Genomic DNA, 27,150 nt, shown 5'->3' with positions numbered 1-27,150 from the left:
ACTTTTACTTGACCCACAAATTCAACATGAAACTAACGGGTTAGAGTTGAGGGGTTATGATTGATCTATATAGTTTTATATAAATGCCTCGATACAACTCGAACTAGACACACGAACACGAATTGCGACTTCTAGATTACAAAACCTTGGAATAATTTTGGTACTATAGAGATTTTTTTTTTGGGAGGTATTTTGGGCAGCCGCATGTGTGCCATGTGCATGGATGATGCTATATATTGACTGTTGGATACATGTTGATTATGTCAAGGCTGGATAGGGCCTAAAAGGTTCACAGCTGTCAGCTGTGTGTGTCATGGCTTTAGATGGTTTGCAAGGAAGATGATAGCTGAGGTAAGGAGCAGTGGATGCATGACATGGGGTGTACTTTCTTTACGGAAACAGCCATTTTCCTGAGTTTGGGTGACGAACCACCCCCCCATTCATACTCTTTTTGCTACCCTTCTAAACTTCTTTATCTCTCTCCATGTTCTGAAAAGATGCTGTTTACTGTTTACTGTTTACTCCCCCCCGCAACCACAAAGTTTTAGCCTAAGCTACAAGCTACCATGCACAGGCACTCGCATGGGTAAGAAAATAATTACATCTAGTCATGGTAGTCTTAATTCGACTCTTCTGAAAAGTGGGATTAATGTTTTTTCAAAATTTGAAGGAAACGTAAGAGGATTGGATGTGGACGAATTTAAAACATGGAAATTTTGTCGTAAAGAAATTTGTACAGGGAAGGGAAGTAATTATGTCTCCAAAAAGAGGGAAAAAAATGAAAAAAAAAATGAAAAAAAATGTGAGGAGGCCGGTGATAAGGGTACAGAAACGAACGTGTGGGAGAGATAGGGTCGTATCGGTGTTGTTTGTGAAAATGACGGCCTATGTGCAAAGTGCAAAGCTGCTTAGTTTTGTTGCTGCTTTAAGTTGTTGCTTTTGTCTCCTGTCATAAATGGAGCATCATCCTCTGCACGAGGGGAGGAGTATCTGTATCACTATCACACCATTCATTCAGTTCAAAGAAGACTTTCCCCCAAATGAAATGAATAGTATTCTTGGAATTCCATTTATTTTTTCTTTTGGGGTAAATTAAATTTCATTACCTAAATAGAAGAAGGTTTAGGGGGCGGAGGACACTAGGGGTGACAATTCATATTTGCAGGCTAAATTTAAGACATGAGTATAAGACTATATAGATCAATCATAACCCGACATATTAATTATAACTCATTAATTTCGTATTGGGTTTGTAGGTCGTATAAAAAATTGTCAGTCCTGAATGTTGCAGATTATTGGGTACGAATTATTGTCGAAGTATGAGTATAAGATTATAGACTACATAAGACTATATAAGTATGAGGACCTAGAGGTGGCAATTTGTATTTGCAGGTTAGATTTGAGTCGTGTTAATGCATGAGTATAAGACTATATAAGTCAACCATAACCCAACATATTAATCATAACTCATTAATTTTATGTTGGGTTCGTAGGTCGTGTTTTGACAGCACTAAATATTGCATGTCGGGTACAGGTCATTGACGAAGTATGAGTATAAGATTATATAAGTTGACTCTACCCTACCTATTTAATTAAATTGATCAAACTCCTCATTCTTAACCGTTAATTTTGTGCTAATAAGCCCAACAAGCTTCCCATCTAATACAATACCAAATAATAAAAAAAAAAAAAAAATTGAAAACAAAAGTCAAATAAATCAACCTGATCAATATATTTATTTTTTGGCCCACCGACCAAAAAAGGTCCACAGAAAAAGAAGAAAGCAAATTTTGTTGCAAACTAAAAGATTGTACTGAATCTAAAAAAAAAAAAAAGAAAAAAAAAAAAAGAGATTGTACTGAAGAGTAGAATCGTTGCAGAAGAACTCATATTTTTTTTTTTTTTATTTAAAATGCAAAATAATTAAACAACAGAAGTATGTTAATGGTGCCTCTAAATTATGAATGTGGGTGTCGGTAGAGGTGGTAAACCGCCAGGTGGCAGTGTCAACAGTAGAAGAAAAGAAAGCGACAAATAGCAGCAGTTCCCAGGTGCGGCGTTCGGCGGAAAAATAATGTTATTAAACCCCGAAAATCAAACTTAGGAAATAAAAAATAAACAAAAATCAAAGATTAATTAATAATAATAAAAAAAAACCAGCTCCATATTGCAAAAGCCATTAATAAATGTTCCCCAAGAACCCTACACACGGACCCCCCATGTCCCCCATTCATACCCCTTATAAGTCCCCCCTCCCTCCCCACTATGTACCTTAAAATCAATACCCCACAACACAAACTCCTTCACTTGCACCATTTTCTAGTGTGCTCGTGTGCCTTTCCAATTTTTATAACACATTCTCTCTCTCTCTCTCTCTCTCTCTCTCTCTCTCTCTCTCTCTCTCTGCCATGGCATCTGCGGCTGGGACTGGCTCGCCCTGCGGCGCATGCAAGTTTCTGAGGAGAAAGTGCGCTTCAGATTGCATCTTTGCGCCTTATTTTTGCTCGGAGCAAGGCCCGGCAAGATTTGCAGCCATTCACAAGGTGTTTGGTGCGAGTAATGTCTCCAAGCTTTTGTTACACGTCCCAGTTCATGACCGGTGTGAGGCTGTTGTCACAATTGCCTATGAAGCTCAGGCACGGATTAGAGACCCCGTTTATGGATGTGTAGCTCACATTTTCGCCTTGCAACAACAGGTAATTAATTACTACATGTTTTCGTTTTCCCCCATAATATACAACTATCTGCAACGATGGATGGAGTCGTATATATAGCAATCTACTAATTTGCATTAATAGTCGATTTTTTCTGATTACTGATATGTAGGTGGCGTGCTTGCAAGCGCAATTGATGCAAGTGAAGGCACAACTAGCTCAAAGCCTGGTTGATTCCCGGAACATAGAGAGTCAGTGGGCAGGGAATGTTGGTGGGGTGCCAACGGGGCCAACTTTTCCGACGACTTACATGAATCCCATTTCCCCTCAGAGCTCGCTCGAGTCAATTGACCATAGCAATGATGGAATGAACATGCAAGAAATACAAAGCTTCAGAGAGGATTGCTTGTTCCAGCCTTGTTGTAAGAAAAGACCATTTAACAGTGACTTGGGTGAGCTTCAAGCACTGGCCCTTCGAATGATGAGGAACTAAATTCATCATGTCTCTTAATTTGAAGCATATGATGTTGATTTTCATGATGATGAGGATGATCTTATATATATATATATGCCCAATGCTGTATATACTTTGATACTAGCTATCTAAGAAACTTGGTATGTCTGCAGAGCCTACAATTACTAGGCAATCTTTTTTCTTTCTCAATCGTCAAAAATCATTTTCAACAACTTGGAAATGAGCTCTCTCTCTCTCTCTCTCTCTCTCTCTCTCTCTCTCTCTCTCTCTATTAATATTACTATGAACACTTAAATTAGTAGGTCGGTTAACTTTCTTTATGAAGATAATGTAGTTTCTACTGAGAAGCAATAATAGAGAGACTCTTAATTAAAACTATACGTACATAAGCAAAGCCTTGGAATTCGGGTAATCTTGAAGTGCATGTTTTAGTGTTTTTTACTTAACAACAATAATGATCCATATGTGAAACTTCTGTATTGGGCTTCCCACATGAATACTAATTAATTGGATGGTTAAAGGACTTGTAGATAACGCATTCCTTACTGCAGAATCAATGGGAATCACAAATATTTATGTTTATCAGCTATCCTTTTTCTATCTTAGCCAAGATGCATGATTGGTCACCAATGTCGCATCATCATCACAAATATTATAATATATATGATGCTATACTAGCAACACTAACATAACATATATAGAAAAATGTACAAGTAAGAGACTCTCTAGCTGGCTCTAGAGTCTAGAATGAGTGTTGACTTTCAGCAACACTGGGGGGCCAAAACAGAAAAATTTAATCCTTTCTTTTTCCCCCCCGGCCCGCATATATATCGTCTTGATCACGTCCTCGTAGGGTGAATCGATGAGCTTACTTTGAAGGTTTTTTTCATTTGGCTGAATAGGGATTAGGGAAGAGGGAGAATGCTATCATTGTTGTTAAAGCCAAGCACACCCTTGAGGTGAGTACCAAATGGACCCACTTTGCATAGGGTTTGTGTCCTAAGAAGTAGGTTCACCTAACATTAGTACTCTAATGTAATTTTTAGTTATAATACCTTATGATTTTGTATTCCTTTGTGTAGACAAAATGTCCCCTTGATTGAATGCATAGGGCTACATCATGATTTAGTATTTTGGCAAACTATTATTGTTTGCTTCTTCAAATCATATAAAGGCAAACCAAATTTGGGCATAGTCTTATCGTAAGGTTGGCAAATTTTTGTACGACTTGTAAATTTAATATGAATTTAATGTGAAATTAGTGAATTAGGATTGAGAAGTCTGATTCATTTAATTGAATGAGTCGGATTATAGTTGACCTATATAGTCTTATACTTAATCATATTTTGACACGACTCGAACTCGACATAAACACGAATTGTCGCCCTTAATCTTATGTGAGGCCAACCTTATGTAATTTATTTGTTAGAAAGTATCATTCCTAGAGACTAAATTTCTCCTAGCTAGTAAGGAGGTATATAGATCAAACTGTTCATAAACATGCAACTTGTGTTTATTTATTCAACAATAAAGCTGAACTCAAGCTCGGGTTTGAGACTTCACCTATAAACAAGCTAGTCTGAGAAACAAAATAATGAAAAAGGGACTTACCATATACAACTTAGTATAGGTTTGACAGTACTGGTTTATTTATGCTAATGGATAAGGCATAAAAGTACCTAAAAATTTGTGTGTAACCTAATTTTAGGATTAAAGATTAAAATTTTATATCATAAAATGTGTATGTATGTTCATGTGCATGTTTTAATATTTTATTTAATATTATAGGTTTATATTTTATTAACTCGATCAACTAATTAAGATTTGACTCAGGTGGCAAATGAGAAACTAATTTGTATAAACTATAAAGTTCCGAAGTCTTAATTATCATACTAATTACTCATACAATATTAGGAAAAAAAAAACGCTTATTTAGCAAGCTCATGAATCAACTTTGTTAAAATATTAATTTAAATTCATAATTTCCTATCAGTTTAAACTTTTAAAATAAGTAGTGATTTCATAAACTCAATCAAGCTTGCTCGAAAAGCAAATAAAATCCCCCTCTGAGTATATATATATAATATCTAGCTAGCTTGGGTGCGCATATAAAAAAATGCATACAAAAATTATATATGGCCGACATGATCAAGATGTAATAGAGATCTAAAAATACTAAGATTTGAGTTATTTTTCTAGCTTGACAACGTTATGAATTGTGTACGTACCCCTACAAATGATCGGAAAAATAAATAAATAATGGGTTGTGAACTGTGACATCATTTCACTTGGTTTTGAAGTAGCAATCATTCTCGTAATCTCATGATAATCAAGCAGGAACAGAACCGGGAGGTCGGGGGAGCCATGACCCCTCTCTCATTTTGAAAATTTTCTTTATTGCTCTTAAGATTTTATATGTTTACTGTGCGTAATTGGATTATCATACCAAAAGCCATGATCCCAAAGTCCCTCTGGTTCTGTCTCTCAAGTCCAAGCTAAGACACATACTTCTAATAGCTTCACAAATGATGATCGAGAGTATATGGGTACCAAAGACTTCAAAGCTAGAACTACTCAAATGCAATTACTAGTGTTACTAATTACCACAAAATCTCACCACATCCATATATATATTTGCATATATGGTTGAAGCAGATTGGGCGTGCAATATGATAGTGACTTCATGCATACAAGTTCTTATCATATAGCTAGGAGATCGAATTCCACAATTAGCATGATCACTAGCCAAGTTGATATACAAAAATCTTCCCTAATTAGGTCATCATGACCAAATTAAATCTTAACAATTATTTGTAGGGGCAAGAGGAGTTATATGGTTGAGTACATGATAAAGAATAGGACTAAATGTCCAATTATCCAAGCCAAGCAGAGAGTACTGAACCGGGATCGAGGGCTAGGGGTAGCCATGACACCCTCGGTTTTGAAATTTTCTCTTATTTGCTCTTTGAATTTTAATTATGTGCTTAATTATTGTAAGTAGATTATCATACCAAAAACCATGGCCTTAGAGCCTCCCCGATTCCGTCTCTGATGCCATGGTACGTTCCGTCTCAGAAGCCAAGGCACTTACTTCTAATAGTCCTGACAAATGATGATCGAGAGTATATGGGTACCAAAGACTTCAAAGCTATACAACTCTCTGAAGTCATGCATACAAATTCGTATAATCTTATAGGAGAAATCCAGAAGCATCACAAGCCAAGTTGGTATACAAAAATCTTCCTTAATTAGGTCATCATGACCAAATTAAATCTTAACAATTGTTGTAGGGACGTTATTCTTGTTATGCAACGGCCATTGAAGCTAACATTTGGCTCTCCTCTGGTCATGGACCACTTTAATTCTAAGACAAATAGGGGGGAAAATACATGCACTGTGAATAAATTATCCTAGTCAAGCCACATTGGACTATTCAAATCATGTTCTTTCGAGCCTATGAACATGACATAAAATGCATGTGTATATATATTATAATTAATCAAATCCAGTCAAGCGGCATGTAATCACTTTCATATCTTGTCGTTCGGCATTAAACAATCGCAAAGAGAAAAGAGAAGTAGAAAATGAAGAACTTTAGCTCTAGAATTAATATTTGTTCATCCCCCCCATTAGAACCCATTAGTTGCACTTAGAAAGTAATTATTCCAAAGACAACTAATTTAATGAGTAATGAGTGATCATTAGTTGAATGTGAGTTTTAAGGGCACAAGCTGTCACAAAAAAGTAGAATGAGGAACAAAAAGAGAAGACAAGAAAGAATTGAACTTTTATTATTAAATACATATGAAACTTGAGTTCAAAAGAGAAAAAGAGAGTTGGTCTCTTCCTTCACACAGTCCTCTTTCCTCTCTCTGTCTCTTCCTCTACCTCTAGTTTTTGTTGAGGAATATAAGTTGAAATTATTCATAAATATACAAAAGCAGAAGGAAAAAAAGAAAAAGGAAAGATGGGGAATAGTGGGACAACACATATATATATATACTAAGCACTGACCTGTGCAAACCCATGTTGTCACCACTATTCATTTTTATTCTCTAAAAACATCACAAATGCCCCTTCTAATAATTTTTATCTGGCTCTTTTAGGGGTGAAATCAAAATTTTTCATGGAATAAAGAATGAATAAGAAAATATTTAACTATATATAAATAGTTGAAGGAAAATTACAAAACTGGGGAGCATGCCCCCCGACCTCCTGATTCCGTCTTTGGCTCTTTGTTCGCAATTGGGAAAAATAATTCTAAGTTTGCAGTAAGAATTATTTGTCTATAGAACAGTTTTTATCCACATGACAGGGATGTCAATTATGTATTACTTTAATTCCTAAGATACAAAACTTGCTAGATCGAAAAGAAAGGAAAACAATAGGATATATAAATATAAAGATTGGACCAAGCACAGAGAAAAAAACATGAAAGCTAGCTCATAAGTCTCTTTCTGGGGTTTATTAAACAACAAAGTTTGACCATTGAATATGAGCACACGTGCAATGTAGGCCGTCCGATAATGGGACCAAGTGACCTATCAAACAGGAGAATTTGTCTTCACAAGTAACTGCTGTCCTTTTTATATGCGAAATAGGAATCAGAAAGTTTGGCAACTGCAAATATAAATAAACACTAGTTTAAAAGCTTATATGCTCATTGAGCTGTGTGCAGTGTCTTTTTGTGACCAAATGTTGCCGATGATAAAGCGATCCTGGCCTCTCAAGTATAGTTTTGTACAAAGCCACTGCAGTTTGGGTATGATCGTGTGAATCTCAAGATAGAGAAGAGAATGTGAATCCATCAATGTGTTTACATGTAGCACCTGATTCTTAGGATTTTTCTCACAATATTGGTGTTAATCAGCACATCCCTAGAATACAGGGAAGTCTGTGGATCCCAAAGTCTCAAAATGCTTGAGGTATTACAATTTTTATGTTACGATCGATTTTAAGTGTTTCACTTGGTTATATATAAGCTCTTGGACACCATCTCATTGCAAGTCGATTTTTAAAGGTGAGTTAATTTATATTATTAGTATGAGATTAGACGTAGCTCGCCGAGAATGAATGAGATCTCAATTACATTGCAGTAGCTTTGTGGTCGAGTCGCGGAGGATGCAAGTTATAGGCTAAATTAAATGTCTTCATACTATGTATGGGCATAAGTCATTGAATACTAATAGGAGAGTGGAGCTGCCAAAAGAGAAATGATTACCATCGAATTAGTGTCGATAGAGTAAGCCTCTATGAACGTCGACTACGGAGCGTGGTGACATATCGTAATCCTAAATGTCTCACATGCATAACTTAAGTGCAATCTTATATCATGAGATTTTTTCATTTTATTAGTCAGTAATTAATGCAATGTGTAAGAGTGGTTGACAAGTCAGTTCCTCGCTAATTAAATGGACAAATCATTTTTTTTTTATCCTTAATCATTCATCAATTATTGACTCTCATGGCAGGTTACAAAAGGAATTATGGTAAAAGCAGTGGTATTATCCCATCAATACTCAATTTCAAGAGATGACTTAGAATAATTAGGTTGTTTCTTTTTATAATATTCACATAATATGGTTTTAATAAATGGATTTCCTATAATAAAATTCTTAAAATCATAAACATGTTTAATAAAATAATTTAACTTTTAACAATTCAACATTTTTTACACCTAAATGATTATTATTAATTTTTTTTTTAAAAAAAAGTATTGTATTTCATTAAGTTATATACGCACTACCAGAAAAAGAAAAAGAAAAAAAGATTTAGTGTCGTTTGAAACTAAATAGTGTTATTTACTATTCAAATCGCGTTTGAACAGTAAACGATACTAAATTTAACGATTTTCATTGTTCAAACAACGATAAATTAAAATTAAAGGTTAAACACATTTTTAGTCCTTGAGTTTTGAAAACTTTATTTTTTAGTCCCTGAGTTTCAATTTGCATCACAGATGATACCTCAGTTTTGGGAAATAACCGAATAAGTACTTCGGTTAACTTGTTCGTCCAAAAACTAACGGACCGCCCACGTGTCAACCTCAGAGGTTGACACGTGGCACTATATAAAAAAATTTAAAATTTAAAATCTTTAAAACTGAATTAAAAAATAATAATATTAAAAAAAATTAAAAAAAAAATTGAAAAAACAAAAAAAAAAACAAGGGGTGGCTGCCACCCCCCTTGGCAACCATGGGGGTGGCTGGCCACCTGCTTAGCCAGTTTGGGGTGGCCGAACCACCCCATGACAAATAAAAAAAAAAATTCAAGATCGGTTTTGGCCCTTGGGGGTGGCCGAATCACCACCCATGACTACCCATGACTGGCCAAGGGGGTGGCCTTGTTTTTTTTTTTTTTTTTTCAAATTTTTTTAATATTATTATTTTTTAATTCATTTTTACAGATTTTTAATTTTTAATTTTTTTATATAGTGCCACGTGTCAACCTCTGAGGTTGACACGTGACGGTCCGTTAGTTTTTGGACGGAGAAGTTAACCAAAGTACTTATTCAGTCATTTTTCAAAACTGAAGTATCATCTCTGATGCAAATTAAAATTTAGGGACTAAAAAATAAAGTTTCCAAAACTTAGGGACTAGAAGAGTACTTAACCCTAAAATTAATGTCGCTTGTTAACACACCAAGAGCCAAATGCTCACAATTATGCACGCAAGCCATGTGCTTCTTTAATTAGTCTACTCTATCATAGCAGATAAAAAATCCATGGAAACTAATTACCATAAATATAGTACCGCTCAACACAAAAGCTTAATCTAATAAGTTCGAGTCCAATTACATTATGTTAATCACTCATTTTTTATAATATGTTTCTAATATAAGACTTAATTATTTTCCACTCACATGCATTTGTATAGTTATAATATGAGAAGTGACAAGATCGATCGCCATATTTTGAAGCCTTATATATAATTTCAATAGTGTGGTAGCTATATAGCATTAATATTTCTCTCATTTTAAACTATCATGCAACTCAAAAAGTAGAATTGCAAAATTTCCTTGTTTTCTTTTTAAATAATAAATATTAGTTGACAAATGAAACTGGCCAACACTAACCATATGCACGGATCTACATGTAATATAATGCTGGGTACCTGTAAAATAAAAATAAATTAATAAATAAATAACACTCAACCTTCTTTTGCCCATCACGATGATCGATCGATGCTAACTCCAAAATTCCAGGCATCTTTTGCTACGTACTCCACGCGGCTAAAGTCCGAAGTTTGTGACCCGGGTTTGGACCGACCAGGTCACTTCAATCGGGCCGTGCTCCTGATAACAGCTCAGGACTCATTCTATTTCATCTTCAATAAAAATCATACTATATATATATATATATATATATATATATATATATATTATGCAGCAGTCTTAATGGGTCGGTGATTAATTGCAAAACAGAAGTTGGGTTATGCAGTTTTAGTGTTGGTCCAGAGAAAGGAGTTGGGCCTGACATAACATGAGCATCTGGATTGGGGACCGAAAGTACTCATCTGCAGAAGAGATATATAGATGGAAGGGTACTGTCTTTTCTTCTTTGTAATGTTGAATATCCTTCTTCTTTTTGCTGGCATCATTGATCAATAGCATATCCCAGAGGTGTTTTTCTTGCATCGATCTCAAAGTAAATTACGTACAAAAGAATACAAACAACATGACAGCCTAAGAGAACCTTTTATGTTTTCGATCTTTTTTCTGATTGGAGTCAGAAATTCAAGACAAGACAAAGTATGTTACAAATTTGTGAGTATTCTGCAGGGAAACAAAAGAAGGATTCGCTTTGGCTGTAAAGTTGGTCCAAACATGTACACCACTTGGTACAATAATGGTACTAAAGCCTTATTAATTAAGTATTAGTGGGACATACACAAACTTTGGCTTTTGTACGAATTGAATACCAAAGTTGTTCTTCTATACATATGATCAAAGCCAAACCATTTTCACTGCAAAATTATGCCTGATAAAGCCAGTAACAATAGATATAAGAAATTGCCCTTTACCTACATGATAGTCTAGCTGGGAAGATCCCACATACCTCAAGCACATAAGCATGCATGTTAATTAATCAACAGTTCAGCTGAAGAAAGTATACTCAATTGATCAATCAGTTGACTAGATTGAGTGGATTTCTTATGTTATGTTTCTTCAAATGTCTCTGATGAAGGGCACGATGATTGAATGCATAAACCAATCTTGATTGAAGCAATCATCAAAACGGAGGAGGGGATATTCCATCACTGCTTCAAAAATCCTTCTTCAGAAGCTTTTTCAAAATGATTTCTTAAAAGTGGAGACTGCATGCCTTATAACTTCTTCTTTTTTCTATTTATGAAAAATGTATATAAAAATAAATAGGAAAAGAAAAACAAGTTCAATACTTCTTACATGTTTGCAATGTGCTGAAGGCCAGCCGACACATTAAGAAAAAACAATAAAAATTTACTAGAGCTTTTCGAGGTTATTCTACAGTCTACTATGCCGCATGCATATAATTAATTAACTACAAGAAGCTTCACTTATGTGGATCAGGAAAGAAGAACCCTGAAAAGGCTACAAGGAGGGACTACACATATATGAAGCGCCTCCAATCACTCAAACTGATCAACCAGGAAGCTTTTGCAATGGAATAATATTTTCTTGATTGCAAGTTCTTACATAATCATATAGTAAATGTTAAAAGAAGCTTTTTTTTTTTTTTTTTAACATTCTAGGGTTCTAGGGTAAACAAATGATCGATGAAGAGATATTAATTGTTAATATATAACAGACTTAAACAAAATTCATTTTGGGAAATGTGTGTTTAGATTTACTTCTTAAGCATTCACAACATAGGGAAATGAGGAAAAATAAACTAAAAAAGAAATAAAACCGAGGTGGATGAAGACCAAAGTTAGGTTTTTCTCCCAGTGACCAAACAGATAAAGGTATCTTTCCTAGGGATTGCATATGTTAATAAAAACGAGGTACTTCATAATATTCATGCTCAAAATGAGACACAATTGCAAATGTGTACTTTCATAAAATTAAATTGTGATCATCAAGCTGCTTCCAGAAGCTCACTAAATGCAAGAATTAGATAAGAAGCTAGTTGCTTTGGTAATTTTGAACTACATATATATAGATCGATATTAATATCTATATCTGTTCTCATATATATGCATAGCAAATTTCCTGTGAACCAATGTCTTTAAGTCATCCACAAGCTTATAAATCATCTAGAGAGGAAAAAAAAATACAAGATGGATATGGCTTTATCAACAGCGGTCAAGCTGTAGACACTGGAAATTAAGTCATTCTCCAAAAGTTTCTTCGATCAATGTGGGAATTAGGTAAAGAAGCTATTGCTTGCTCAAGTAATTCATTAACTACATGAACAACAATAGCTATTTCTCAGTATCTAAGCAACTTTATTACAGAGAAAATATATCAGTCTTTAGGTTACTCAGCTCTGATCATTAAAGTATAGCAACTAGGGTTTATAAATTAGTAGACAATATATATCTGAAAGCAACTGCTTAGAGGTTAATTTATGAAGGGAAAGCATATATCAAATTAGCAAAGTAGGTAACTGTATGTATTAGGTCAAAATTTTAGGGTCTCCAGTAGATATATATATATATATATATATGTCCATAGAGAAAGCAAATTGGCCCAAACAAAAGCAGATCTTCTCCAGTTTTGTTAAAGAAGTAGTCTATTATTCTACTCATATCCAAGATTACACTAGATTGAACAAAACAATCATAGGGTTGATTTTAAGGTTTCCAATTGTATATAAACATTTCTAGGGTTTCTAGCTTATTTATGGCAACAAAAGTGCATCCTTCAAAGTATGCAGCAGCAATTCAAAAATATTGACAAGTCCTCTTCACCGATTATACGTCTCTCCTGCTATAAGGCCCATCTCTTCATGAATGCTGGATGTAGCTGAAGGCCATTGACTCAAGGTCACCGGCATCTTGGAGAGCCCATTGCCAGTTGTTTATATGCATGGAATGAGAAGCCTCTTCATAGCTAGCATATGAGGCATTTTCTTCAGGGATGATTGAATTTCCATAGTTCCCGAAAGAGTTTTCCATGATCAACACATTCTCATAATCTGGAGGAGTCAGTGAGGCATTATCACTGGTGTTTGGATTGAATTGTGGCACCATGTTTGTAGTTTCTGACTGAAACCAACTTTGAACATCTTGATGGTGAGAAGGTTTTCCATAGTACTTTTCATTAGGGTTTGCACTGTCAGAGACATTGACAAAGCTTTGATGATCAACTGCTTGTAATTGCTTAAGATATGCTAGTTGAGCTTGTAGACTGACAACCTACAGAGCACAAAGTAAAATGCCATGGATTAAAATAGGAGCAAATACAAATTAGGGTTACTTTCAATCGTCAAATAAAAGAGAAAAGTCAAAAGGGTACAAAAAAAAAACCTGCTGTTGGAGAGCAAAAATATGTGAAACACAGCCATAAATAGGATCTTGAAGCCTAGCCTGAGCTTCATATGAGATTGTGACTGCCGCTTCACAACGATCACTCACTGGGAGGTGAGTAAGCAGCTTCGATACATTGCTTGCACCAAAAACCTTGTGAATGGCTGCAAAATGGGTTGCTCCCTGTTCATGGCAGAAATAAGGAGCAAAAACACAACCCCTCACACATTTCCTTCTCAGGAACTTGCAAGCTCCACAAGGAGAACCAGAACCTGTCATCTTGATATATGATCTTTTGGGGGGTTTTGAAGCTTTTGCTGGTTTTCTTGGCTTTGTGCCAGAGCATTATGATCACCATGTTTATAAACACCAGGGGAAGAGGGGGGTGGATTATATTATAATGAATATTTAATTAGATTAGGTCCCCTTAATGGGCTACAGTTTTCATTATTTCCCCATTATAATACACTTTATTACTCCTCCATGCTACATTTTCATACTTTGCAATGAGATTCCATTTAACATCGTTATACGACAAAAGAGCTAGCATAAACCAAACCCATTTCTGCTTTTCTTTATGATTGGATATTGTATAGCTCATTAATTTTCTGAATTTAATTTCTTGGTTCCCTGTGTGATAACTACAACTACATTTAGAGATTGAATATCCACATTCTTACATCCACAAGAAACTTGGGTTGAAAATGTTTGGTTACTATATACATCCACAATATTGTTACTGTCAATTGTGTTTTATTCTTCGTAATTAGTTTCTTATTTAAGATTAGTACCCTCTATATAACCAACACTGGTTTCTGCATAAAATGAATTTAGGTTCTCAACCTCTGTTTCCATGCAGTTTGAACTTCTTCCTGTTGCTCAGTCAACAAATTTGAGAGACATACGTTAGCATGTATGACACGCTAATTAAACTGAATCTAGCTATATCATTTCTTATATATATATATATATATATATAAGCACACCGTTGGCAGTGAGCAGGATGCAATTAATTGAGCATTGATGATAATTCTTCTGCGTGTGGAAGATGACCCCAAACCCAAACCCGACCCATTTTAATTACTTGACATACAATCAAGTAGAACAACATTAATTTGTAAAATAATTTAGGTCTCTGATCTTGAAACTCTTGTTTGATTTTTGTAGAGTTACATATGAAGACATCCTAACTCTACTATAAATTCGTAACAGTTAATATATAGCAGTCTTTTATGGAGAATGGGTTTTCAAAAACCCAAGAATGAGCGCGATAAGCTGCAATTTGCTGTCCAAATTGCAGTTTGCCCCATTTGTAAATAAGAGAAGGCTCCAATAGGATTCATCTTTCCATACAGGTAGATTCTATTAGGACTCTCTTTTAACTGGTTATTCGAATTGGTTGCAATTCATGCAGTCAATTGCAAGGATTCCGGTCACAAAATCACTTTAAAGTAAAATCACTTTAAAGTGAAATTTCTTGTGATTTTGGCATGTGTCAAACAAGAAGTTTTTGAAAAAAAAAAAAAAAGGGAGGTGGGGGGTGGGGAGGCAGAAATCATAAAATCAAAAGGTTGTGAGAACCTAGACAACTTGACGTCTAGCTGAACCAGTCCACAGTTGTCAGAAATCCCAAACATGCATGTGTCTCATTCAATAGTTTAAAGCAGCAATCAAGGGCAGGTTTTTAAGCTATAACTTATACTGGGACCTGAAAGCTAATAACTAATAGTCAAATTAGTTCACAACCCATACCAGAAACAAATGAAATTCATCCTCAGATTTTATAGTTTTCTAGAAGCCATTTGATTTCAGGGCCCTATCCTCTAGGGCTAGCAGCTACAGTCCTCCTACTCATAGGAGCAGATTTTATTCTTCTACCATCTCTAGAGCACCCATTACTTGATTCCATTCTTCTATTATAATTGGAGACCAAGGTTATTATAAGCCTCATATAGATCTTCCCTGCAGGTAAGACACTATTGTGGTCCAAACACCAAACCAGTACTTTAATTTGGGTTCTCATATTTGAGACCAGATAAAAATCTCATGTTATTAAGCTGTCTCAATATATAACACATAAATTCAGACAACTTAAGAGACAAAGTTGCGGAGCCTATTTATTTTGACCAGGTTAGCCCCATAACCCTTTTTTTAGGTTGTTCGAATTTCTATATTATTATGAGAATCTCAATATGGTGTGTAGCCTATTTTGACAACTATTGGCCAAAATATCAATGGGAAAATTTTACAAAACTTTGTCCTTCTTTTTGGAGTCAACATATGCAATCTGGACCAGCCAGCTCAATTATCAAAAGTTTGAATTATTATTGGAAAAGAAAAAAAAAATGAAAAGTACTATATAATTGGACCAGAGCTAGCTTACCCGGATCAACCACATTTAAAGTGAGACAGTTTTAACCCATTGAGCCTTTATCTGGTGAGTGTATAGTATTTATAGGCAAAACCCAAACCCAGTTGAGTTCAAGGCCCAGGCAAAACTATGCCCCCTCTAAACAAAAATTACAGAACAGGTGTTTTCAAAATCAAGTTTTTAAGTTTTTATATTGGATAATTTTTTTTATGTTAACTGTGAAGTTAGGATTGGAATTTATAAGATAATTAATCAACCCGTAAAGGAACAAAAAAGACAGAAAAAAGAAGCATATTCTAAAACTGAATGAAACAAAAGATAGTGACACTGTAATAGAACACTCGATCGATGGAAGCACAAATAGGAGAGGATTTCTCTGTTCTTGTATATGATCAGTTTGTCTAAGCTTGGAGGTACATCTTGTCTAGCAATACTGTATTATTATAATTAATTAATCTTTATGTATAATCATTATCACTTTCAATCACTTTCTTGTGTCACATATAGGCTCCAACATGTAGACCTCGACCAAACGTGCACTTGGACCCCACACCCAATTTCAATAATGACACCCATCCTTATCACCCCCCGGACCCCACCCCCCAAACAAAAAATAGAATAAAAATAAAAAACAAAAAACTTTACCATAAAAATATTTTGAAAAGAGTAAGTACTTTTGTTAATGTATTTTGGGGGAGTTTTTTTATTTATTTATTTTTTAAAAAAAAAAGTTTTGAAAAAGTGTTTTGATGTGATATAACCGTGAAAACAATTATTGTGTGTTTGAGTAATTTTTGGTGTTTTGGATTGTATGTTAATATCCTTAATTAATTTGAGAACAAAAAAGAAAAATTAACAAACATGGTTTTTTAATTGAGAAATGATCCCAACACTCATTTCTCACAACAGCCCCACAACAAGCTGATGTGGTTGGTAATATTTTATTATTTTTTTTATAAAAAGAAAACAAAAGAAAACAAAAAAAATAATAAAAATATTACCAGCCACGTCAGCTTGTTGTGGGGCTGTTGCGAGAAATGAGTGTAGGGATCATTTCTCTTTTTAATTTCCTCTCTGAGACAGATAATTTTGTGTTGATCAGGAATATATTTTTCCTAACAAACTTACGTATCGTGCCAAATAGTGCAATATTGAAAATTATTTTTTAGAATGTTATTTTCTACAAAATAAAAGGAAAAAAAGAAAAAGAATGGACCTTATTTTACCAAATTATGGGGCATAATTTATTCCAATGTGACCTATAAGAGTGTTGCTATGGGTACTATAGCTTTTACTATAAAGCCTTCACAAACAATCTGTAATTGGAAAAATGCATTTTCACTCTTCACATGAGTATTAAAGTATCAATTATGAATTGTCACATCAAGTTTATAAGAAAAATGTAGTAAATTTAATTTGCAATATCCTAAGCACTATAGGGTTGTCAATCTTTTACAAGACCCGCGAAATCGACATGAAATTAGTAAGTTATTGATGGATTTGACCCGTTTAATTAAATGAGTTAGATTAGATTATATTAGACTTATATAATTTTATAATCATGCCTTGACACAATCGACCTAAACCCGACACGCATACAATAATTGCCAACCCAAGCATTTGCCGACCTATAATAAAACAAAACTACATGCTAATCGCATTGTGTAAGATGCAACATTAGCATAGGATGATGAGAAGGCTAATTAACCTATGACCACTATTGGACAACACAGTTGGACGTATCAACAGGGGTTTTGCTTGATGAACCCCTCCATTGGCAGCCATTATTCCCCACAGTGGAGAATGCCTTTCAGTCATGTGTACTTTGTTGGCCACTTGAGCATGAAAGAAAAGAATGATCTTGGAGACAAGAAAGCATGTTAATAATTAATGGGGGATGATTAAATAATAATCACCTTTAGACAATAATGTAGGAGGGGCTCAACCAATCCTTAAAGAGCACAATTTAAACTCGTGTGTCTCAACTTTATTTCTAGCTCATTAATATAAAACACTCCTCAAAAGGCCTTTTTGCAATCCAAAGGTACCTTTTTTTGTGTATTTATTTTGGAAAGAAATAAAAGAAAACCTGCACGAATACTCCCAGAAATAAAGAGAATAAATCAACAGACACAAATACCTAATTATAATCACTTTACCTAAACCCTGTTTAAAACTTTGAATCTTACAAAGAATGCACCTTGTCAGTTTTGTTCTGTCGGATGATTTGATGTCCTCCCATTTAGAGACACATGAATTCAATTAATATTTGGAGCAACACAAATTTTATGTCCTGTTTTCCTTGAGCTTGTTCTTCTTTTCCCATCAAGCATGAACTCTCATGCTCAATTAGAAGTTGGTAAATTAAACCAAGGATTCGAATTTCTTCTCCGACTCTGAACCATTCTGGCAGGAAAATAGAAAGGACATGTTAGGGTCTACCTACGTGTTATGGAGTTTAAGGTCCACTTCCTCTCTCTACACAGACTACGTGTACTTACTTTTATCTTTTTCTGTTCAAATTACATGCAATTCGAACAAAAAAAAAAAAAATCTAAGAAATCATTTTCCGTCCATAAATTCCTACGTGATATTTTTTTTTTAAAAAAAAAAAAAAAATAGAGGTAGAAAACCTTTATTGTCATTATCTAAAAATGAGATAGTGCTATGATAATATGAATTAAGATGATGGCAACACTCACATCAGGCATAGGTCTTAGGTTTTAGCATATTCTTGTTACAGCCAATATACCACTATAACTATAAGTCTATATATATGAGGTTATCATTCCTAGAAGCAAGAAATGTGGGCCGTTTTCATGCAACTTTTGTGTGCTTATCTTGGAATATGACTATAGGCTATAGCAACGGTGATGATATGCCACTTCGTGGAGATAATAAAAATTAGAAAATTAGTTCATCTGTTTGACCTTAATGACAAGTAAATTTATAGGGTTTAAAATGAATAAATAACACCATGTGGTATGCTTGGGTAACAAATAAATCATTCAGTATAAATTTTAGCCATTTTCTCGACAATCCTTATAAAATTACAAATTTATCATAAAAAAAAAATTAAAAAGAAAAAAAAGTTGTGGATGGGGTTGGTCAGCCACCCCTACAATCGACCAGAGGTGCTCTTGAACTATCCCCAAATTCGAACCTTGTCGGCTGCCCCCCCGACCGATTACGGGGGTGGCCGACCACTCTAGCCTAAATCTTTATTTTTCTTTACAAATTTTTATTTAAGAATAAATTTTTTATTTCATAAGGACCTCGTAGAAAAAATGGACGGAATTTGTATAGAATATACTAGTGCACAATCACAAGGTCACAAGACTCGCAACCAATTCAATTATATATATATATATACTTTCTCTCAAAGAAATATGTGTATATATATATATGCTAGATCCAGCCAAGCTAAGCCCCTTCTTCCACTATATCCTCTTTTTCAGTAGGTCCAGCAAAACTAGTCCAAATTGTTGTATTACTTAAGCTAAACATGCAGGGGCTGCATGTCTTTAGCTCAAACTTGCTTGCCCCACCCTCCATTTGGTCTCCATGATAATAATTGTTCAAACAAAGTGCTTGGCATGCTCCAGATATCTATGGTCCACCAACTTATATATATTTTTTAATATTGGAACAGATTTTTAGACGGTAGACAAGCGATGAGGCTTCTGCAAAAACAGAGAAAATGGCTACTAGAAAACTTGTTCTCGAAAAATCAAGAACACTCCGATGCTTAAATCAGTAAATTTGTTATTTGCGAGAAAAAACTATATAGAAGAACTTTGGGAAAGAGTAATGGTAATACCTCGTTTTTTGGGAGAGTGGCCCCTTTTAAGGAAAAGCTTCTGCATATAATTACTGAATATGGTGATGGACTTAGAGCTGTCTCATTATTTAACTATATAACAACTATAAACATATATATAAGATGTACGAAGAGAAGAGAGCATATATGTGGTTCAAAATATTTTAGAGATTTGTAACATGTTATTGTGACTTTCTATAGAAATCAAAGTTACTTACCAATACAGAGGAACTTCAAAGTGCAAAGTCCTTTTTTATTTTTATATAAACTGACATGATAGTTAATGCGATATTTACAACATCAATCGCTAAAATATAGATTGTCAAGTGATAATTCACATGTTACTTGCCATATTTACAAACTGATGGCGCATTACACACTTAATACTTATCTTGTTAGCCACTAAAATATAGATTGTCACATTACGCAAATTTTCATAAAATATGGACTACCATATGAGTTTGTAATGACGAGTTTGTTTAGGAAAGATATGTACATAACAGAATAGAACAGAGTAGTGGGTTGTTAGTTTTGGAATTAGTAAAAAGTAATGATGTGATATAAAATAAAAAGAATTTGTATAAAAAGGTGAAAAAGTTTTGTATTGTAGTAAATTTTTTTATTTAAATAGTAATAAAAAATTATTGATGTGATATAAAAAGTGAGAATGTTTTGATGTTGATTAGTAATGAAAAATATAAAAAAATGAAAAAAAAAAATGTACATGAACAGTTGCTATTCTGTATTGTTGCTTGACAAACAAGCCCGACATTCACATCTGGCTCAGCAAATTTGCTCTTCATTTTACCTAAAAAAAACTCACATTTTTTTCTATTTTAGTTACCAACTTTCCAAAACACTTACATCTAATTCTCTATTTTGCGAGTGAACAGTTGGTGAGCACGGTAGCAACTCACCAAATGTTTCTTCAAATTGCTGAATAAAATGCAACTCTTTTTGCTTCCATTTTAGCATCAAGGCTACCAAATAGGAATGCTCCAAAAAAATTTGTAATAAAAATTATAATACCCAAACATTTTCCTTTTCCTACTTGAGTGAATGTACCTTTTGCTACGGATATATGTATAAATATAGCTATAGATGTACATTTTTTTCACTTCTTCTTTTGTCAAAACTCAATATTATATAACTTTCTAGTAACTCAATATTATATTCCTAGAAAACTAATTTCCATCAAAGATTCAGCAAATTAAAGAATATAATACACAAAATAATTTGCATCATTGTCAAAAAAAACGGCAAGGCTAGCTAGCTCTTCATGGGCAGGGACACTCATTTAAAAAACAAATTTCTAATCTACCCTAAACCTACACAAGCTGGAATGTAAATCACATATGGACACACTTTCGACGATCAATCATCCAATTTTTAAACAACACTTGTGAAAGAGCTCGTATGAAATTTATCTGTCTAAATAAGTTTTTAGTTGCTTAGTCACTTAGGGCCTATTCAGATAGATTTTATATAGACTATCTCACAATTAGTCTCTAGAAATCTTCTCGTGAGGTTTTCAACTTTTTGTCTTAAAGACAATGAACAATTAAGTAATCAAATAAATCCAATACTATGTTTCTTAGATCATGTTGCTTCAACTAATCACTTGCAGACAGCCATGGTTTTGATGGAACCCAAAACCAAACATGCACGCCTGTCATGCAGCACAACAAATGAAAGCATGACGCAACATATAGTAGCTAGTAGTAGTAGATCAACTAATTAACCCCCCCAAAGAAAATATTATTATAAATATAGTAGTACATCAAATTCAAATATAAATATTGTAATTAAAATTGCCAAATAAACCAAACCTTGGGTTGGTGAAGGGTTTCTTTCTAGTTTTAACCCTTAATTAATCTATTTGAATTCAAACCTAAATCTTAAATTTGTTTTCACAATAATACTTAGCCTAGATTAGTGTAGAAATTTTAATATTATTTCTTCCGAACCGACACAATATGATATTGTTGTATCGTCCGTTATAATTAAATTTAATTGTTTAGTAAATGACCTACTCATTATCTCGTTTTATCCTTTGAGAATTAATAACATGAAAAGTACTGGATTCAAAAAGAACAAATAAATAAAATAAATTGTCCCCAAGGGATATAGTAGCTTAATCGGTTGGGATCACGTCTCATGAAGCAGAAATCATCACTAGTTCGAAACTCTCCTCCATTTTGTATGAACATGTAAAAAAAATAAAAAAATAAAACGAGTAGGCCAGGCCAAAAAAAATTAAAAGAATAAAGAAAAAAAGCAAAACAAAACAAACCACGACAAAAACAAAGACACAGACATAAGTTATCCCTCGGGATGTAGGCGCACGTTTCGAATAGAAAAATACTATCGGTCAGATTTAACATTGACGCACCGCACGTGTGGCCCCAGTTTTTAAGACTGTGGGTCCCAGGAAGCCGCGTCCACGTCGCCACCAGCTCGGAGTTAGGAATGTGTTTGCAAAACGATAAAATAAGAGTCATACTTTTTTCAAAGGTTAAATGTATCTAATGAGTAACATTATTTATTAATTTAATAATGTGGTAGCAAAATTAGTCTTTTAATTAGTATATATAAAAAATAATTAAAAAATAATTAAGAATTACTTTTTGCGTTATCTTATTTGTATGGCAGTTTAATAGCTAACAGTCTACTAAATAGTATTATTTGTATTTTAAATATGAGCAATGATGTTCTGATGGAACTGGGTCAAACCATGACTCACCTCAATTTGAAGAAGTGACCGTTGATGTCGCAGCAGATAGATGCTACGTATTAGCTATGGACTCTCCCACGTAGAGAAACCACTCTCGTTGCCCTATCTATCATTTTGCTTAAAAAAATAAAAGAAAAGAAAAATGAGTAATGATATATACTACACTTAATATTATCTAGTGTTTTGGATACTACAATTTTTATTATAATTCTCTAACAAACTTACTTGATAGCCTACATGAGTGCCACGTAGCATAACGTGCGTAAAATAAAAAAATAAAACAACAAATTTTAATAGGTAAATTTAATTGTTTAGTAGCTGACACGATAAATTTGTAGTAAAAGTTGTAGCATCCCTTAAAAAAAAAACCATAATAATGTAAAATATATGTTTTTTTTTTCCCACGTAAATAGATGTTATATCTATGTTTCTATGATAGTTCTAATTGTATATAATAATTGGTTAAAAAGTAATAATGATCTAAGACCACTTTCAATATATATAATGAGAGTAATGTTGTATGCAAGACTCATATCTCTCTCTTATCTCTCATATGCAGTGATATGACTTTTAAAATTACAATGAGATTTGAGATTAATCATTATTAAATTTTAATCTAATGATGAATTTGAAAGCCATGTCACCTTTAGGAGGTAAAAGGATAATAAAAGGCTTGCATATAGCATTACTCAATTGCATATGGTTCTAATGGATAAAGTTTTTCTCGAAATTGATATTAAATTGATATTTGTTTTTAAAGCACGTGATTATGACATTCATTTTTAAACTGCATTTGCGAATCACATGCTCTAAAAATAAATGTTACATGCTCTGTTAATCATGTTAAAAATGTATACAAGTAAAAATTATATGATCAAATGGTAAATGTCAGTTTAATAAATTAAATTATAAGAATTAAGTAGGAATCACACATGCTTTGCTAATTGCTAGCCCACTTCAAATTCAATTTGGAAGGACATGTTTGGTTGTATGGACAAAGATGGTGCAGGAAAACAATGGTGACAAGTACTATTCCACTAAGACCAGTCAAGCCGACACCCAGGTTGCATATGGGGCCATTGCACGTGTATGGATGATTGCCACATATAATCTAGGGTTTCTTTTATTCCAGCCTTTGTTCTCAATCTAGAAGAAAGCCAAATAAAACCTCCATTGTTGTTTCCTTGTAGTATTCAAACACATACAAATTTGAAATAAATAAATAAATAAATATATATATATATATATATATATATATAGTAAAAAGACAAACTAGAACACAGTTTAATATTAAACATTGATCGAGGCCATGGCCAGGTGAGGTCTTCCTGAAAGCTGCATTTCTAATACAATAACACCATTTTGATGCAACTTCTACAAGTTACTCTATAGACGAACGTTCAACCACCGACTTTGATCCCTACATTGCTTGATGATTGAGAAACATAAACAGAAATAAGAAATTAAACTTCATTTTCAGGAGTATTATATATATATATATATATGCTTCACATATATTTAGTTTACACGTACGACATAATTTCCTTAAACATTTATATTAAGACTAGGTGTAGTTCGAATGGGGTGCAATCGTTCAAAGTCTTTACCTTAATATAGGGACTGATATAATCTTTTAGCATGATCAATGAGGACAATGGGGTTGTCATATCAAGAGGGTACGTAATAGAAGATTTTGTGAGAGAGATGGATAGTGCCATAATGGATTTGTTTGTTTGTGAGGGCATATATGTTAACTATGGTTTTTATTATTATTATTATTTATTTATTTATACGATTATTAGAATATTAATTAAAGAGTAATGATACTCTTCATCATCATTTATCATGCTCATTTCATATTGGTTGACATGTCGTGTTTTAGGTGGCTTTTATTTGGGAAAAAAAATGTTATGTTACTTTAGCCAGTGTGAAATGGGTTTGAAAAGTAATATTACTCTTAATTAAATGATTAAATTCACCATTTCCTAACTATCATTTTAAACTTTTGAGATAAATGGTGATTTAACATGATATCAGAGTCAGAGATCATGAGTTTGAACCCTCACTCCACAATTCACCTCTATTTCAGTTAAATATTATTTTACGTATTAAGCCTCACTTGTTGAAGGGAAGTGTTAGAATATTAGTTAAATGATCAAAATCACTCATTCATATCCGTTTGTGATGATTTAACATTTATAAACTGACTTGGTAGTCTATATGGTGCTTACCAGGTCAGTCAGCAAAATGTGGCAGCATGCAGCATGCCAGTTTATGTGACACTCATTTCTATAAAATATGGACTATCAAGGGAATTTGTATAAAAAAGAAATGTGGTATCCAAATCATTTTTCTTTTTTTAATAGGGTTTTACAATATTATTTGTAGATCATTGGGTTTAAACTTTATGCTTAAGAAAACTATCACAGGTGGAGACAACCTTGGAAAAGCTGACAGGGTCCAACCGTCCATGGCAGATCAGGTTAACCTCATCTGAAGAATTATTTGACCAGAGATTTAACAGGTAGTAGGAATGTGGAAGTCTGGTCAAGGAGTCCAAAACAAAAAACCAAAGTTTTTATTTCTTTCTTCTTTTTTTTCTTTTTTTTTTTCCTAATTTAAATTGAAAGAAGCTTCATTAATTTGTCTCAATGTGGTACAATACTTTGAATTCAAACAAGTTTCCTTCAGATTTCATGTTGGTCTTGATCCTCTTGAACATGGAAGCCCCACCTCCCACACCCCCCCCTCCCTCTCTCATTTTATTAATTTTCAATCATATCTTAAGAACTCCACTTTTTAAGTACAATACTTTTTATTGACCAAAAGAAAAATAAAATATGACTATATTTTAATCACAAAAAACACAACTTATTTCTCACTTCAATAATGAGTTGGCAATGCGTTAGAATCAATCACAAATTAGTTGCGTAGCAAAATATCTTTTCTGTATATTTAATTTAAAATGTCATATAATTTGACATAGTTCAATTTAGGTTTCAATCATGTTTCCGGTTGCAAATTTACCAAACATTGTTTGTTTATAATAGAAGTGTTGCTAAAGGTATTACAACTTTCATTATAAGTCTCTTACAAACTGACGTGACAATTCATGTGACACTTATTATGTTAGTCATTAAATAGTTAAATTTATTTGTCAAATTTAATTTTCACGTTATACCATGTGGTACTCATATAAAGTGCTACGTGAGTTTAAAAGAAATTATAGTAAAAGCTATAGTACTCCAAACATCACCATCATTCACGTCAATTGTTGCCTCTCTAAACTACTATGAATACAGCACATGATGCATTCATCTTAATCTTGTAATTGCAATTCTGGTCAAGCTCTTTTTTCTTTTGTTCTTTTTTTAAACAATCACCATCAAGTAAAATATTCCAATCATACTCACCCTTTTACCAACTAAAGAATGAAATTGAAAAAGGAATTAAAGAATGAAAGAGCTTGACCAGATCCCCCTATCATGCTTCTACAGTTCTTCTAAGTTTGGGCTAGGCCACCATTTCTAAGCTCATCGTTTTGATCAGCCCTGCTTGAGCCTGTATCAGTGCTTTAACCCCTAAGATCAGGACCAGCCCAACTAAGCTATATATGACTCAAAGAAAACAGTCCCTAGTGTTGATTGCCTTTTTGAATTTTGCTTCTACTTTACCTTGGATGCTATAAAACCCTAGCCCTAGGGCTGCCATAGGTGTGGCAAAGAATACAGCCAAATCTTGATTAGACATATCTTTTTAAGGTAGGTAATGGTGGAAAGCTCCATTATTAAGTTATAACAAAAAGCTTAACTTTCAGCACTAAGGCTTATCTTTCTTTCTAAAAGCTTATCTTTTACTGTATTTATCTTCCTGTGAAATAATACATATTGCTATTTTGAGCTTTATCTCATTAATGTGTTTCACGACAACGATTATCTCTATTTTACTTGAATAGATTGGTACACCTAGCATTTCTCAAATACAATAAAAATGGTGCTTCTTTTCTATTTTTTTTTTCTTTTTTTTTGTGTGTATGTGCGTTTTTAAGAGCAATGCTTTTAGACAAGAGTGACCATTTTTTATAAGATTTAGTACAAAGAACACTAAATTTGACTTGCATTCATCAAACAGTGAAGAGTGCTGTTAATAAGGATACTACAATTTTTTACTATAAGCTTTTTACAAACTAGCGTATATAACACTTACCGCATCAACCACTGACTAATTAAATTTACTTGTCAAAATTTATTGTTTAATTTTTACACCCTTGTGACACCACATGTCACTATGTAGACTGCTACTTGAATTTGTATGAATATTGTAATAAAAGTTGTACTTCAATCATTTTTCACCGGTGAAAAACCCAAGCAAAATAGCAGCAACCTATTCTCCACCAAGATATAGAGGCACCCGTGAGTGGGATTTAAATGATTGAATAGACAGTAGATTGAAGAAGTTTTTGGAGGTGCAAATTGCAAAATTACATCACTATTACTGGCTAAGAATCTCTCTTCAAAGTGATTTGGAGTTATTGACTATAGGGTATGCCATTATGAATAACATGTTGTTCATAAAAAGAAAAAAACCTTAACTGATATAGCATATTATTGAGTAAAACTTGATCAATAAACAATTGCTGATA

The 27,150-nt window shown here is 33.6% G+C and overlaps 2 protein-coding genes across 2 annotated transcripts; one reads left to right on the top strand and one right to left on the bottom strand.

The window, feature by feature from the left end:
- Nucleotides 1-2,284: 2,284 nt before the first annotated feature.
- On the top strand, nt 2,285-3,341 carry LOC133857611 (LOB domain-containing protein 16). Its single transcript, XM_062292881.1, has 2 exons — nt 2,285-2,696; nt 2,827-3,341. The coding sequence occupies exons 1-2, from the start codon at nt 2,409-2,411 to the stop codon at nt 3,145-3,147; spliced, it is 609 nt and encodes a 202-aa protein (XP_062148865.1). The 5' UTR covers nt 2,285-2,408; the 3' UTR covers nt 3,148-3,341.
- A 9,517-nt stretch (nt 3,342-12,858) lies between these two features.
- LOC133857986 (LOB domain-containing protein 29-like) lies at nt 12,859-13,904 on the bottom strand. The gene is made up of 2 exons (XM_062293388.1): nt 13,584-13,904; nt 12,859-13,472 (listed from the first exon to the last, which is right to left on the bottom strand). The coding sequence occupies exons 1-2, from the start codon at nt 13,860-13,862 to the stop codon at nt 13,062-13,064; spliced, it is 690 nt and encodes a 229-aa protein (XP_062149372.1). The 5' UTR covers nt 13,863-13,904; the 3' UTR covers nt 12,859-13,061.
- Nucleotides 13,905-27,150: the final 13,246 nt, after the last annotated feature.

The sequence above is a fragment of the Alnus glutinosa genome, chromosome 14, assembly GCF_958979055.1.
Source record: "Alnus glutinosa chromosome 14, dhAlnGlut1.1, whole genome shotgun sequence".
Lineage (NCBI taxonomy): Eukaryota > Viridiplantae > Streptophyta > Magnoliopsida > Fagales > Betulaceae > Alnus > Alnus glutinosa.
The sequence above is the reverse complement of the archived record's forward strand: the minus strand, read 5'-3'. Positions and strand labels throughout refer to the sequence as shown.

Coding starts and splice junctions, on each gene's coding strand:
- LOC133857986 (XM_062293388.1), bottom strand. CDS start 13,862: ATGACAGGTTCTGGTTCTCCTTGTGGAGCTTGCAAGTTCCTGAGAAGG. Junction 13,473..13,583: donor TTTTTGCTCTCCAACAGCAG/GTTTTTTTTTTG, acceptor TGTGCTCTGTAG/GTTGTCAGTCTACAAGCTCA.
- LOC133857611 (XM_062292881.1), top strand. CDS start 2,409: ATGGCATCTGCGGCTGGGACTGGCTCGCCCTGCGGCGCATGCAAGTTT. Junction 2,697..2,826: donor TTTTCGCCTTGCAACAACAG/GTAATTAATTAC, acceptor ACTGATATGTAG/GTGGCGTGCTTGCAAGCGCA.